The 14,164-nt window shown below is 44.9% G+C and overlaps 1 protein-coding gene across 1 annotated transcript in view; it reads right to left on the bottom strand.

Moving 5' to 3' along the window:
- Positions 1–14,164, bottom strand: part of LOC120054138 (laminin subunit beta-1-like) — a 34,326-nt gene that overhangs the window by 2,912 nt on the left and 17,250 nt on the right. The window contains exons 18-30 of the mRNA XM_039001552.1: positions 10,375–10,518; positions 10,038–10,269; positions 9,640–9,806; positions 7,562–7,786; positions 7,226–7,443; positions 7,045–7,141; positions 2,176–2,545; positions 1,860–2,044; positions 1,508–1,749; positions 1,046–1,249; positions 800–944; positions 365–572; positions 67–208 (exon numbers count right to left, since the gene is read on the bottom strand). Coding sequence (XP_038857480.1) covers positions 67–208; positions 365–572; positions 800–944; positions 1,046–1,249; positions 1,508–1,749; positions 1,860–2,044; positions 2,176–2,545; positions 7,045–7,141; positions 7,226–7,443; positions 7,562–7,786; positions 9,640–9,806; positions 10,038–10,269; positions 10,375–10,518 — 2,579 coding nt within the window. The remainder of the gene's footprint in view (positions 1–66; positions 209–364; positions 573–799; positions 945–1,045; positions 1,250–1,507; positions 1,750–1,859; positions 2,045–2,175; positions 2,546–7,044; positions 7,142–7,225; positions 7,444–7,561; positions 7,787–9,639; positions 9,807–10,037; positions 10,270–10,374; positions 10,519–14,164) is intronic.

Genomic DNA, 14,164 nt, shown 5'->3' with positions numbered 1-14,164 from the left:
AACCAATGGATTAGTCCCAAAAGTTCAAACTCACTGTGTGCAGTAAAATGGAGGATGTTGACTCACTGAGGTCAGGAGGTCATTGGTGCCTTTGATGTCGGTGGTGGCCTGTTTGATGGCCTTGGCCGCTGCGCTCTGGGCACGCTCAGCCTCCTCTAGAACCTGCTTCACCATCTCTGCTGTGTCTCTCACGTTTGTCGCCTCTTTACTGTGGGACACACACACACGCACACACACAGAGGGGGAAAATAAGAAGCACACCAAGCATAACAGTGTGTGTATGTGTGGAGTACCTGGCGTTGCACACTTGCCTCATCTTCTGCGCTCTGTTCAAGGATGATCTAGAGGTGTATGTGTGTGTTACCTGACTCTGCGTGCCTGCTCCAGTAGGCTCTCGGCTCTCTGGATGTCGTCGGAGCTCTGGTTAAGGATGGTCTCCACGTGGGCTAGGTCTCCTACTCTCTTCTTGATCTCGTCTGTCAGGGTTTGGAGCTGGGCTGGTGTGGTGGGCATCTGCATGGCCAGCACCTCGTTGGCCACTGCCTCAATGCTCTCCAGGTCCGCTGCATCCTCTAGGGGGCGCCACAGGAGAGACAAGGGTTACGATGGGGGGACTAAGCTCATGAGGCATTTACAAGTTACATTCTTCTAGAATCAATGGGTGAAATTAAAGTAAAACATTTAATTGAAATGGCCATTGAACAGCTGCAGATTGTACCGTTAAATAACGGGGTAGTAAACATATGTAGGAGTTAAACTATGAGGGCTACGTGGAAGTTGATTGGAAGAGTACACATACGTGTGAGGAAGTCTCTGATCTGTCGGATGAGGCTGCGCAGCTCCTCGTTGCTCTGGTCCACACGCTGCTTGGTACCGTTGGTCTTCAGCAGCACGTTCTGGGCACTCAGCTTAGCCTCATCCGCCTTCACCTTGGCCTCCGACACCTGATCTCACACAGACAGGTTAGGAACCAGAGGAGAGGTAGTGGGGTGTATTTCTCGTCTAAAGAGGGTTGGTTCAGTTTAATTTAAAGACAGGGTCTCACCATTTTGGCGAGCTTGTCCACTTCCTCCATGGCCGTGAGGATCTCCTGGTCAAAGTCCTTGGCCTTCTGCCAGGCGTTATTGGCCAGGGTGACCAGACCGTCGCACCCCTCGCCACCGCACCTCCTGTTCCCCTCGGAGTCCACACAGCTCAGCCCCCCGCACGGAGAGTCCCCACACGCCTCATCAGCTGGGCTGCCACACGTCTGCAGAGAGAGGACCAGTAGAGTGAGAAGAGTTCAACTTGGATGCAAGTTCGTGGTTATCTTTTAATCAAACTTCCTGACCCACATAAAGAAAGCTTTGATTTAACAGCTCAAGAAAATGTCTTCTTTTTGGTGGTTTTATCTCGCAAACTGGGATTAGATTGAGTCCCATCTGTGTCAAACTCAGAGTCACACCTCTGTTATGTCAACATCAGCAAGCCAGTGTCAGGCCTCAGATATGGCCTTGTTTGGACTTACCTTCACGCTGAGTTCTGATAAGTCCAGTGTCTCCAGTTGTCCTGCCAGGTCGTCCAGTCTCTTGGCGTGTTCTTCCTGCCTCCTGTGGAACTCCTCCCTGGTGTCGTTCATCTTGTCCTCTGTGGCTTGCCGTAAAATGGCAGAGCTCTCCACAGGGTTGCCTGGGCCACTAGTGGAGGCGTTGGCGCGAGCATCTGCAGCCAGAGACTGCTGGTAGTACTTGGTGACACTGTCTGTCGCTCCTGTCATTACAAAAACAATGTTGAATGTCACAGAGTTGACAAATGGAAGTATAATGGAGATTGACATTGTATATCTCTTCTATATCATAATTCTCAACATGTACCCTTACCCCGAATGTCAGTGTTCTTGATGAACTCCACTTGGTCCAGCAGATCCTTGACAGTGCGATCCAGCTTCTGGGTGTCCTCTTTGAGTGAGTCCAGTTTGGTGTTGGTGCTGTTGTCATCAGATGATACCTGGGCCAGCGCCTCCTCAGTGAGGTTCAGCTTGTTGCTCATCTTTTCCATTAGATCTCTTAAGAACATAAATATATCATAAAAAAAGAATACAGTACATAATTGGTTTTGATGCAGCTACAATAGTTTTTGCCATTAATGAATATTGTCATTGACCCATTTTGACCCCAACTTTTTGACCCCACTTACGTGGCCTGCTCCAGTAGCTGCTGTATCTCTGACAGTGGCTGGGTAGCCGGGTTCTGGGCCAGGATAGTTCTTATGGCCCCGGCGCTCTGCTCCATGTTATCTATGGTGTGTTTATAGGGTCCGGTGATGCCGCTGGCCTTGATGGTGTTCACCTTGTTGACCAGCCTGTGGGTCTGATTGGTCAGCTGACCCACGACCAGGTCCCAGTCGGCGAAGCACTGGTGGCAGCGTTCGCAGTAGGGGAAGGTGCCAGAGTAGCCACGGATGCAGACGTCACAGCGGGGACCAGACACGCCCTCCACGCACACGCAGTGACCGTTGGCCTTGTGGCACTGCTGCTCGGCAATGCCTCGCGGGTCACAGTCACATGCTGCAAGGCAACAGGAAACCAGTTACTACAATTTTTAATGCATGACTCAACTCACAAAACATCACTTTTTCCACAAGTCATTAGCATTTTGTTCCATCCTGATCCTGATCAGTCAGTCACCCTCCAAAGGTCCTGAATGGGAGAGAGACATTTCAAACAGCTTGGTGAAATCCCATAACAAGGGGACAACAGCCTACACAGCGGTCTTACAAAGCCAGGGAAGTGCTTCTTAGCAGCCCTCCTCTCTCTCGCTACCTCTTCAAAGGACGCATCTGCCTCGTCAGGTCAACTCATGAACACATTTAGTCTATTGGGATCCTCTTAATCTAATTTTAAAGTGTGCCACTCGGGAAAGGAAGGGAGCTCCTGTCGCTTTATGGGACGGAACCTTTATGGGTTTATATTCACATGTTACTGCTATGTTTGGTGGTGTTCAGCACGATTAGCACCCTATTTAATGGTAGAAACTAATACGCCTTGCCATATCTTCCATTTTTAAATCTACTGGTAAGCCTATGTCTTTCTGGGTGAGTTAAGAGTAGCCAGGTGATGTTTTGACTTTTCCATTTTGGGAATTTCACCTAGTTTAGATAGTCTACTTAAGTTCTGGGGAGCCAAAGATCAATGAACTACAGCTACATTACCCTGGTGACGTTAAGCTTACTACAAGCTTTACGCAGATGCAAGATTTGGAGTGTTGCAATGTCGTTTTTCGTCACAAAAAGGGGCGGCTCCTTGTAATACGCTCCAGCTGTCGACGTGATTTTTTACTACCTGAAAATTGAGACACGCAGTTTCATTCCTTCCGCAGCCGTCAAGGCATTGTTGTCGCTTGGTTCCTTGATCTGGGCCAAGTTTCCCGATAGCGATGGAACTTACATGCTGACCACACCGCTCGTGTTGCTAAATAAATGTACACATACATGTTATTCAATCATTGCACCCACACTGCTCGCGCGCTTGACACCCTACAAGTCCTGCGTCTCCCATCTCCTCACTGGTTTTTAGGAGCATATACCCACGTGGGTGATTGAAAGATGAACTGAGGTCCACACTCCAGTCCAGTTGGTAGTGGTAATGCACCTTAAAGTTGGTTGTCAACCGCAATATAAAGTCCGAAGAAGAAGAAGCCAGAAGGAGGAAAGATTAATAGAAATAATTTTTACCCTTTTATCTATGGATCAATTGTCAGAGTAGAGGACCGTGTGCATTTCAGGTAAAATAGCAACCCAATGTTTATATCCCAGGACAAATTAGCTAGCAACAGCAAGCTAGTTAGCTAAATTGCCATAAATGTTTAATGCTTTTCGACCTGTCCCCAAATTACTATAGTTGGTTCAGAGTTCATTTTGATATTTCAACATGCGGACACGCGTGCGAGCGGTCTGGTCAGTATGTTAGGCTTACAAGTGTTTTAACGATGCCTCTTTCCTATAACGGCAGAAGATGTAACATTCGTTTCCCAAAACACCACGCAGAGAGAACGTTTGCTAACTGCATCGTTGAGGTATGTGTTGATACTGATAGGACTGCTCTCAGATCAGCGTTCTCCTTTCCAATCTTACCTTAACATTAGGAATTGCTGCGTCTCTCCCGAGCCCGTACGGGAGTTATAGCAATGAGACAAGATAGTAACTACTAACAATTGGATACCACGAAATTGGGAAGAAAAAGGGGGTCAAATTTTTAAAAAAGGAAAAAAATGGTTGTCGAAATCGGTGTGGAAGAACTTGACTGCCCTGACCTCAACCCCATCAAACACCTTTGGGCTTAGTGTATGTAGTGTATGTATTTAGCTAGGCTAAAGCCAGCTGCCAGCTAGCTTCTACTAGCAAGGGAAGGCTACTCTTCCTTATTTTCACAAAATGAAAACACAAAAAATAAAAAAAATCCCATCACCCTCTTGTGAATGGGATCATGCTACCAAAAGGTGTCCGCTACTCCAAAAATCCCATTCCACCCATGTGCACACACGTAGATCAACAGAGTGAAGCTTGTAGTAACCTTTAGGCGGGGCTGGTTGAGTGAATAGGGTGGGATAGAGAGAGGGAGGATGAGTGGTGGAGGAGGAATGGAGAAAGAGGGAGATGTTTGCCCACTTCAAAGCCTCAGAGTGGAGCGTGTGGAGAACAAAAGGGCCACCCTACAGACTCTGCAAACAACCCTACATGGACATTTTATGGGTCTCATAATAAAGACGTAATTTAACGGTAAAAATGAATGACCTTTTAATGTGGCATGAAAACAACCAGTCATGATGCTTTCACCTGATTCTCAAACAAATCACACAAAGTAGGCTACCTGTGCATGTTTGTCCACTCCAAAATAATCCAAACAGTACAATCCATGAACACTCATTTGATGAATGGAAATAAACATCTGTTTACAAAACACCCCAAAAAAGTGCCTAATGACATTCGGCAATTGTCATTGATTAGGCCTACGTTAATTGATGCATCTTGCTGACAAAAGATGTACCTTTTTTGTAGCCTGAAAAGTCAGGACACCTGAAATGGGTCTGAAACTGTCCGGGGAAAAATGGGATTGTCATCCTAACACACACAGTCAATTTACTGGACTAGGCTACAATGTGTAGGCCTATTAGTATGAACTTCAAATAGGCCTACCGGTAACCAGTGACGGTGGTAGAAAAATAGGTGGGTAAACTCTGATTGACGTTCGTTGAATGCTTTGAGTCTTCACAGATTGTGACATAAAACACAACATTTATTTTGTAACATGAATTGTATATATGACAGTGTTATTTGTAATTATTAAGCATTTAACAATTGAATTATGCGGCAGGTAGCCTAGTGGTTAGAGCATTGTGCTAGTAACCAAAAGGTTGCTGGATCAAATCCCCGAGCTGACAAGGTAAAAATCTGTCGTTCTGCCCCTGAACAAGGCAGTTAACCCACTGTTCCCCGGTAGGCCGTCATTGTAAATAAGAATTTGTTCTTAACTGACTTGTCTAGTTAAATAAAGGGTAAATGTAAAAATACAATAAAAATGTTTTACTTCTTCGCGATCTTGAAAAATGCACTGCCTTGGTCTAGGGGTGGAGGGGGGCAGAGATGGTTGTAAACTACATCTTCAATGGTCTACAGTTGGAGCAGTCTTTCATCATGGGCCAACACACACACACACTGTTTGGGACAAGGCTTTGATGTACAAGACGCAGTGGACATGGCTCCTAAGGAAGTGTATGTAGGTTTTGCAGAAAGCAAACTGCCTTCAAATCACTGCAAAAGCCACACAAATGGCGGGATGGACAACTGTACACCGTTACACTCAACATTTATAACATACTAACGAACTGCACCATTTGAAGCTAGTTTTATGTAATGTTTAGCTGTTGGGCTGCTCCAGATTGGGGGTAAATCAATATGAGGTGGGGTAGACGAGATAATCTGACATTGATGTTGTTTACCCGGATCACTCAGTTGTGCTCTGCCCAGCTGCTGGGGTTGCTGCGGAGACGGAGTAGGTCAAAGGGGGGTGAGTGTAACTGGTGTGAAATGATTAGCTTGTTAGCGGTGTGCGCTAGTAGCGTTTCAATCGTTGACGTCACACGCTCTGAGACCTTGAAGTATTTGTTTCCCTTGCTCTGTAAGGGCCGCAGCTTTTGTGGAGAGATAGGTAACGATGCTTCGTGGGAGGCGGTTGTTGATGTGTTAATAGGGTCCCTGTTCTATCCCAGGTTGGGGCAAGGAGAGGGACTGAACCAACACTGTTACACAGCCTGCCGAGAAGTTCAATGTTTAAGTCCTATGTTAAAGCCATCAAAGTCATCTCTACACCTTTTGGTTCGATCACTTTTGGTTTGATAATCACTTTCTAATTTCATTGATAACAATGTATACAGAAGTTTGAAGTAGATTCAACTACCACAGTGGACCCTTCATACTGTGACTGCACATTTCGACTCAAGGGACTAGCCTACATCAGAAGCCAATTCATGTGTCCTTCAGGAGATAATTCAGCAGGCTGCTCTGCTCCATTGATGCTACTCTGGGACAAAGAGTCCTTTGTGTCAGCAGCAGTCGCTGTGTTGGACAGCCGTCCCTCCAACAGGACACCCCATCAGAACAAAGGTGCATTGTGGGGCACCGGCAGGATATTGGGAGGCTTAGACAGATCCCCGCCTGTTTGTCATAGAAACACAGCCGTCGGGTGAGAGAGCACATCTGGCCTTAATATTGGCACCCACAGTAAGGAGAGGATGCAGTGAGTTTCTCCACCGCAGCTGAACCTCCTACACATTCCCATGATACGAAGCTAGGGGAATGTGGCTGCTTGTGATACCGTAGTGATTAACACTAAAGGCCTCCTTTGCGTGTGTTGCAATTTAAAATTGTCGGGTTGGAGCTTTCTCACACACAAACGCACATAGACACATGCGCACGCACACACCTCAGTGTGTGTCAAGATGTAGATTTAGTCAGTGGGTTGTCAGCACGAATAACTGCAATGCTTCTGATTGAGATGTGCCAACTCACCGTTGCATTTCACTTCAGGTTCTCCCCAGAACAGCTCTCTGCACTCCCGACACGTTTTACCCCCAAAGCCAGGCTTACAGGAGCATTGGCCACTCAGCTGTGGACAAAATACATGCATAAATACTAGAAATGTGACCTTTAGGACCCAACAGAAGATGGGAGTGGTCGTGTGAGAACCCACCTCATTGCAGGAAGTCCCAAATGAGTGGTTGGGGTCACAGTCGCAGGCGTCGCAGCCCGTCTCGCTGGCCATGTTCCAGGTGTCAGGGGCACACTGGTCACAGTGCTGACCCACCACATTCGGTAGACACTGGCACTGCCCGCTGCCCAGATCACAGTGGCAGTCACCCACCACTGGGCACGTGGCTGGATTGGTGCCCAGGTGGTTACAAACACACTCTGAGGGAGAGAAGAGGTGTTGCTAGCAGGTTAGCAATTGGACAATGACAACTACTTCACCTCACATTGATACGACAAACACATAACAAAGAAATGCAAGTTAACTTTTTTTACTCACTTCTGCAGTTTTGTGTGAGGGCATCTCCATAGTAACCCAGCTTGCAGCTGTGGCAGCCCTGACCCTCGGTGTGATAGAGACATTTGAGACATTCACCCGTCCTGGCATTACAGGACTCCTGGTCCAGCATGTCAATGTTGTTGTTGCACTGGCAGGGTTGGCACTGCCCGCCGTTCTCATGGGGGTTTCCATAGTAACCTGGGGCACACTCCTCACATCTGGCACCTGTAGGGGAGAGGGAACGAGAGGTAAAGGGCGAAGGGGGAAAAAAGTGCTTAATACCCCTTCACCAAAATGGTTGTGTCATCACTCACCTCTACAACAACAATCTATTCACCTATCCACACTATCAGAAATAATGACTGCCTATATATTTACTTCCACAATAACATACTGTATGCCAGGGTTGTGTTCAATTCAGAATTTTGGAAGACTCCCATTCAACTCATGAGCTGAAATTCTAATTGAATTGGCCACACCCCACAGGATGTAGAATTTGAGTTAGCATGACAGGAAGTATAATTGAATTCAGTGCAATGCAAAGAAATTCCAGTCAGTCGTAGAACGTGTTTAATTTAATTTGACAGGTCACACTTCCAGATACCAACAAATATATCACTTTTCTCTGGAAATAATGTTCAAATACTCTTTTAACCTTAGTGCTTAGAATAGCCAATTTTATTTCCATCAACCATTTCATTTGTTTTGCTTCTTTTTGAAGGCTTTAGGGTCAACTTGAGGGTTAAACTAATGCATTCTTGTAAATGTAGTATTTTCCCCACACTGAAGCAAATATAAGTGATTCATGAAATATAATAACTTAGAATATTCACATACAGGTTTTGTTTTCTTTGATCATTAATTTTAAGTTTGTCCTGAAAATAAAATGTTTCATCAATATTGGATATGCAAGTACAGTACCTGTCAAAAGTTTGGATACACCTACTCATTCCAGGGTTTTTCTACATTGTAGAATAATAGTGAAAGACATCAAAACTATTAAGTAACACATGGAATCATGTAGTAACCAAAGAAGTGTTAAACAAATCAAAATATATTTATATTTGAGATTCTTCAAAGTAGCCACCCTTTCTTTGCCTTGACGACAGCTTTGCACACTCTTGGCACAACACATCAGCAATGCACAACAGTCAGTAAGCAGTTACACCAGCGGCCCCGGTGGAAATAAATGAGTAATACCAAAAGATTACCTTGACTTGGAAGAGTTCCAGTGTTGTGTTGGAAAGTCATAGCCAGCTAGCATCCCTCTGTTTGAGCAGGGTGTTTCAGTAGGCTAAACTAGCTAGCTGCATTTGCTAGCTAAGTAAGTGAAACTGATTTTTTTTTTGTCTCTTTCTCTCTCTATTTCTCTCTTGCTGCTCCTTCATTTTGGAATAAATGTATTTGTTCAAAATTGTTCAACTATTGTCTTTCTCTCTCAACTACTTACCACATTGTATACACTGCTGCCCTAGCTAGCTGTAGCTTATGCTTTCAGTACTAGATTCATTCTCTGATCCTTTGATTGGGTGGACAACATGTCACAGTTCATGTTGCAAGAGCTCTGATAGGCTGGAGGACATCCTCCAGAAGTTGTAATAATTACTGTGTAAGTCTATGGAAGGGGTGAGAACCATGAGCCTCCTAGGTTTGTACTGAACGTAGCCAGAGGAGGACGGAAACTAGCTATCCTCCAGCTACACCATTGTGCTACCCTAAAGGGTGCTGTTGAGGCTACTGTAGACCTTCTTTGCATAATAGTGTGTTTTAATCAGTTATTTGGTGATTATTTAGCTATCTAAAAATGATAACTTTTAAAATGTTTTACAATTTAAATTGTTATGAAATTCACTGAGGAGGATGGTCCTCCCCTTCCTCCTCTGAGGAGCCTCCACTGACATCATGGAAAGTCACCCCAAGCTTCAACATGAATACATACAAATCTTCTGCTTCCTAGGGAAAAAGTCTGAACATAGGAAGCAGGGAACAAGTATAATAAGTAATCCTGCCATGCTCCGCTAGTTTACTACTGTAGGTGCTCTATAAATCTTGGCAGGTGGCTGTTATTGGCTGCCTACCTCTGTACCCGGGGCTGCAGATACAGAACACCTGGTAAGGGGAGTCCAGACCGCGGTAACATCCACCGGCAAACTGTCGCCCGCTTCCGGGCCCATCCGGACACATACAGAGCCGACAATGGTCCCCTGAACCCAGGACGGGGTCGCCATAGTAACCATCCAGACACCTGTAGGGAAAAGACAAAAGGTGGTATCTATCACTCTATCATTCACATACATGTCTTTATTATAGACAACAACAAAACAAAGTTGTCAAGTGGCTTTATGCTACAGGGAGATTTAGGCGACCGACTGACTTCTAAGGACCAATTCTAATGCCTACCCATCCAGCCATACACCAATGAGCCACCTTAACCATTGACGCCTGACTCCTCAACCCACATTGACCCCTGGCTGACCTCTCGCAGTTGTGTCCGGTGGTCTGTTCTCGGCAGCCCAGGCATTTTCCGGAGTAGGGGTCGCACTGCTCTGTGTGGCCGTTGCAGGTGCAGAGGCGACAGTTGGGGAAGCCCCAGTGACCTGGCAGACAGCGGTCACACTGACGGCTGTATGCCCCGGGGATACACACACACTGGCCTGTGGCCTCGTGGCAGAACGCATCCTCCGATCCCTGGGGATTGCAATCACAGGCTGGGGGGAGAGAGGAGGAGGGCAAAGGGAGTGATAAGTACCAGATTCAGTGCCTGTAATTATGCATTACTGACATGGCAGCCTTTTCATTTCAGTTAAACTTACGTCTGCAGCCGCTGGGTCCAAACAGGTAGGTGGCAGGGGCACACTTGTCACAGTTCCTGCCTACCACGTTGGGGCGACACTGGCACTGCCCGCCGCTGGCAGCACACACCGTGCTGAGGGCGCCCTGCGGGTCACACTGGCATGCTGGAAAAACAGAGACAGGAGGAAACGTTAGAGACAAAGTGAGGGAATGGGATTAAAAGTGAGTTGAACACACAATCTGGAATGATCTGTTCAAATGGGGGCAATAGTTGCTGCTGGATACACAAGTAAGGTATTTCACTCAAACAGTTTTTAATATGGTATAGGTACAGACTGTACATAAAACCCTGGTTAACCATTTGTCTCAATATATTTTGCCTCAATATATCTTGCCTTTGACATACTGACAAAGGTTTGTTTCATTAAGGGCGACTGGGGAATTTCACCAACAACACCTTCTATATCTATCACACTGACAGGCTCACAAAGGGACCATATCCTTCTCAACAGACGTGTGGAAAGAGAGAGAGGGGTACCAGACATTCCATAGAGGACAGTGAGTCCATGAGTGGAGGAGAGAGACGAGTGAACTGGTATTCACTAGGTCGTGTCAGGGGAGGGGGATTTTAGGCAGGCATGGGAATGTGTGTGTGTGCGCGCAAGTTTAAGTACGTGCAACCGTAGAGTGTGAGTTTTGTGTCCCTATATGAACTAAACATCCCCCAAGGTTCTTCCTGAATAGCGGGTAATGATATGCTCTGAGCCAGACTCTGCCAAAGCCTGGACTCCTTCAACACTATCCTCTGAAGTCTCTATGCTGTCCTCATAAATCAAAAGACGCCTGGGACTTCTGAAACACATCTAAACCGCTGTGGCTTGAAGCTAGAATTTAAACAATAACAAAGCGGTCACCCTGTCTGTGTTTGGTAAAAAGCAGAGAGATGGGCCTGGTGAAATGTAACCACTTTAAAAAATATATTAACAGTGCTATAGATGCAAAGACTGACCGTCCATGATATAAAAACGTATAGCTGTAACCATGTTTTGAGGCTATAACCCACTGGGCACAGATGTCAGTTCAATGTCTAGCTTTGATTTACCTTTGGTTGAGTTTGTCAACGAATGTGAATTCAGTGTGAAATCAACAAACATCACTGGATTAAAGTTAAAAGTTTGTTGAGAAAAAGATTTAATGTCCTTACATTGATGACTTTTCACAAATCCAGTCAGTTTTCCATACTGATTCACCATCATCACATTGGATTTTTGTTGTTGAAATGACGTGGAAACAATGTTGATTCAACCTGTTTTTCCCCCAGTGGGACATTGTTTCTTTACATGCACATTACAAACATTGGAGTAAAACAAGCTTCTATTTTGGCTTCTGATAGGGTACGACAGTTGAACTAAGCTCATGAGGCATTTAGAAGTTCTATCCTTCAAGAATCAATGGGTATATATATCATTAATGTATGTCCAAACATGGCTGTAGCAACTAAGGATTCTAACTTTAATAAGGAGACACCACAGCAATGTGAGGACCTTCAGATCTAAGGGAGGTGAACTGATCTGTGGGCTAGATTATTGCACACAGACCTTGAAGACTGGTTTGGAGGTTCTGATCTTTATCATCTACTAAGACTGGGGTAAGACTTAAACGGGACCTACGAAACCACATTGCCTTTGTGAAGACATGCAGCAATGTGCAGAAACTACATCTGTGCAGGAGACCTCAAACAACCTCCACATGGGACCTCAAACAACCGCCACATGGGACCTCAAACAACCTCCACGTGGGACCTCAAACAACCTCCACATGGGACCTCAAACAACCGCCACATGGGACCTCAAACAACCTCCACGTGGGACCTCAAACAACCTCCACGTGGGACCTCAAACAACCTCCACATGGGACCTCAAACACTCTCCACGTGAGACCTCAAACAACCTCCACGTGAGACCTCAAACAACCTCCAAATGGCAATTGAGACAAGATAATGTGACTTCCACAGCTGGGAGGATTTTAAATAATATTGACAGCATTCCGAGGGACAACGAATACAAAGCCAATCAAAGCAAATCACACTTATTTCAATCCTAACAATTACTTCTCTTTACCTAGACATCTAACTACAGTACTATGTTGCAAAGTAGGTGCCGTCATATACAGTTTGGCTTTGTTATAAACGTCTTTACTTTTTGCCGACCATGAGTGAGAAAAGTTCACCTCGAAGATAGAGTATTTGGTTCTATTATATATTTGATATTATGCTATACTCTTCCATTCTAAATCAGACCACCTGTGTGAACACTTTGATACGATAGCAGGAACCCTGCATATGCTATAGCCTGTCAGTAGAGACAAGTTCTCACTCTGTCTGACAGGGAAGGAGATTTACTGCTGCGGCGGGTTGAGAAAGTTCCTCTACGGGCATTTCAGGATCCGGGAGTGTCTATAATCAAGCTACAGGTCCATACATGAGGAGATTATAGAGAGATAGAGACGTAGTGTAACTGTTGATGAGTGGCATGGGCCGGAAACCGGAGATGACTGCAATATGCCAGAGACACCGGAGGGGATACAGTACAGAATGACAGAGGAATGACAGGAAAGGAAATAAAGGGATAGGAAAGGAATGGAAACTGCTGATGTATTAGAGGAGAGACCGAGGCTTTTAGTGTAGACAGTCTATGGGGAGATTGACTGATGATGATTGCCAGACAGAGGTGGCAAGTCAACGTTGGAATTAAATTCAGGCGTTCCAAAACAATGTCCACCACATGCAAACTTTAGGACAAAAACTAGAGTTTAATATTTTCCAGGTATTTTACAAATGTTCCATCCTGAGAATAAATCACTTTCCTACCGGTTAACCTGCTATTTCCCGCCAAAACCGGAAGTGTCTTTTTAAAAGCATATTAAGAATATACAGTGCCTTTGGAAAGAACTTTTCCACAAAAGAAACAGAAATATCACATTTACATACGTATTCAAATCAAATTCAAATCAAATGTATTTATATAGGCCTTTGTACTTCAGCTAATATCTCGAAGTGCTGTACAGAAACCCAGCCTAAAACCCCAAACAGCAAGCAATGCAGGTGTAGAAGCAAGGTGGCTAGGAAAAACTCCCTAGAAAGGCCAAAACCTAGGAAGAAACCTAGAGAGGAACCAGGCTATGAGGGGTGGCCAGTCCTCTTCTGGCTGTGCCGGGTGGAGATTATAACAGAACATGGCCAAGATGTTCAAATGTTCATAAATGACCAGCATGGTCAAATAATAATAATCACAGATTATTATTATTCAGACCCTTTATTCAGTACTTTGTTGAAGCACCATTGACAGCGATTACAACATCGAGTCTTCTTGGGTATGACCCTACAAGCTTGTATTTGGGGAGTTTCTCACAGCTATTTTCAGGTCTCTCCAGAGATGTTCAATTGGGTTCAAGTCCGGGCTGTGGCTGGGCCACTCAAGGACATTCAGAGACTCCAATCAAGTTGTAGAAACATCTCAAGGATAATCCATGGAAACAGGATGAACCTGAGCTCAATTTCGAGTCTCATAGCAAAGATTCTGAATACTTATGTAAATAAGGTATCTGTTTTTTATTTTTAATACATTTGCAAAAATGTCTAAAAACCTGGTTTTGCTTTGTCATTATTGGGTATTGTGTGTAGATTGATGAGGAACATATTTTTATTTAATCAATTTTAGAATAAGGCTGTCATGTAAGAAAATGTGGAAAAAGTCAAGGGGTCTGAATACTTGCCGAATGCACTGTATATGCCGATATCAATCTTGAACA

This window comes from Salvelinus namaycush, chromosome 9 (assembly GCF_016432855.1).
Source record: "Salvelinus namaycush isolate Seneca chromosome 9, SaNama_1.0, whole genome shotgun sequence".
NCBI lineage: Eukaryota > Metazoa > Chordata > Actinopteri > Salmoniformes > Salmonidae > Salvelinus > Salvelinus namaycush.
This window is presented reverse-complemented; position numbering and strand designations above follow the sequence as displayed.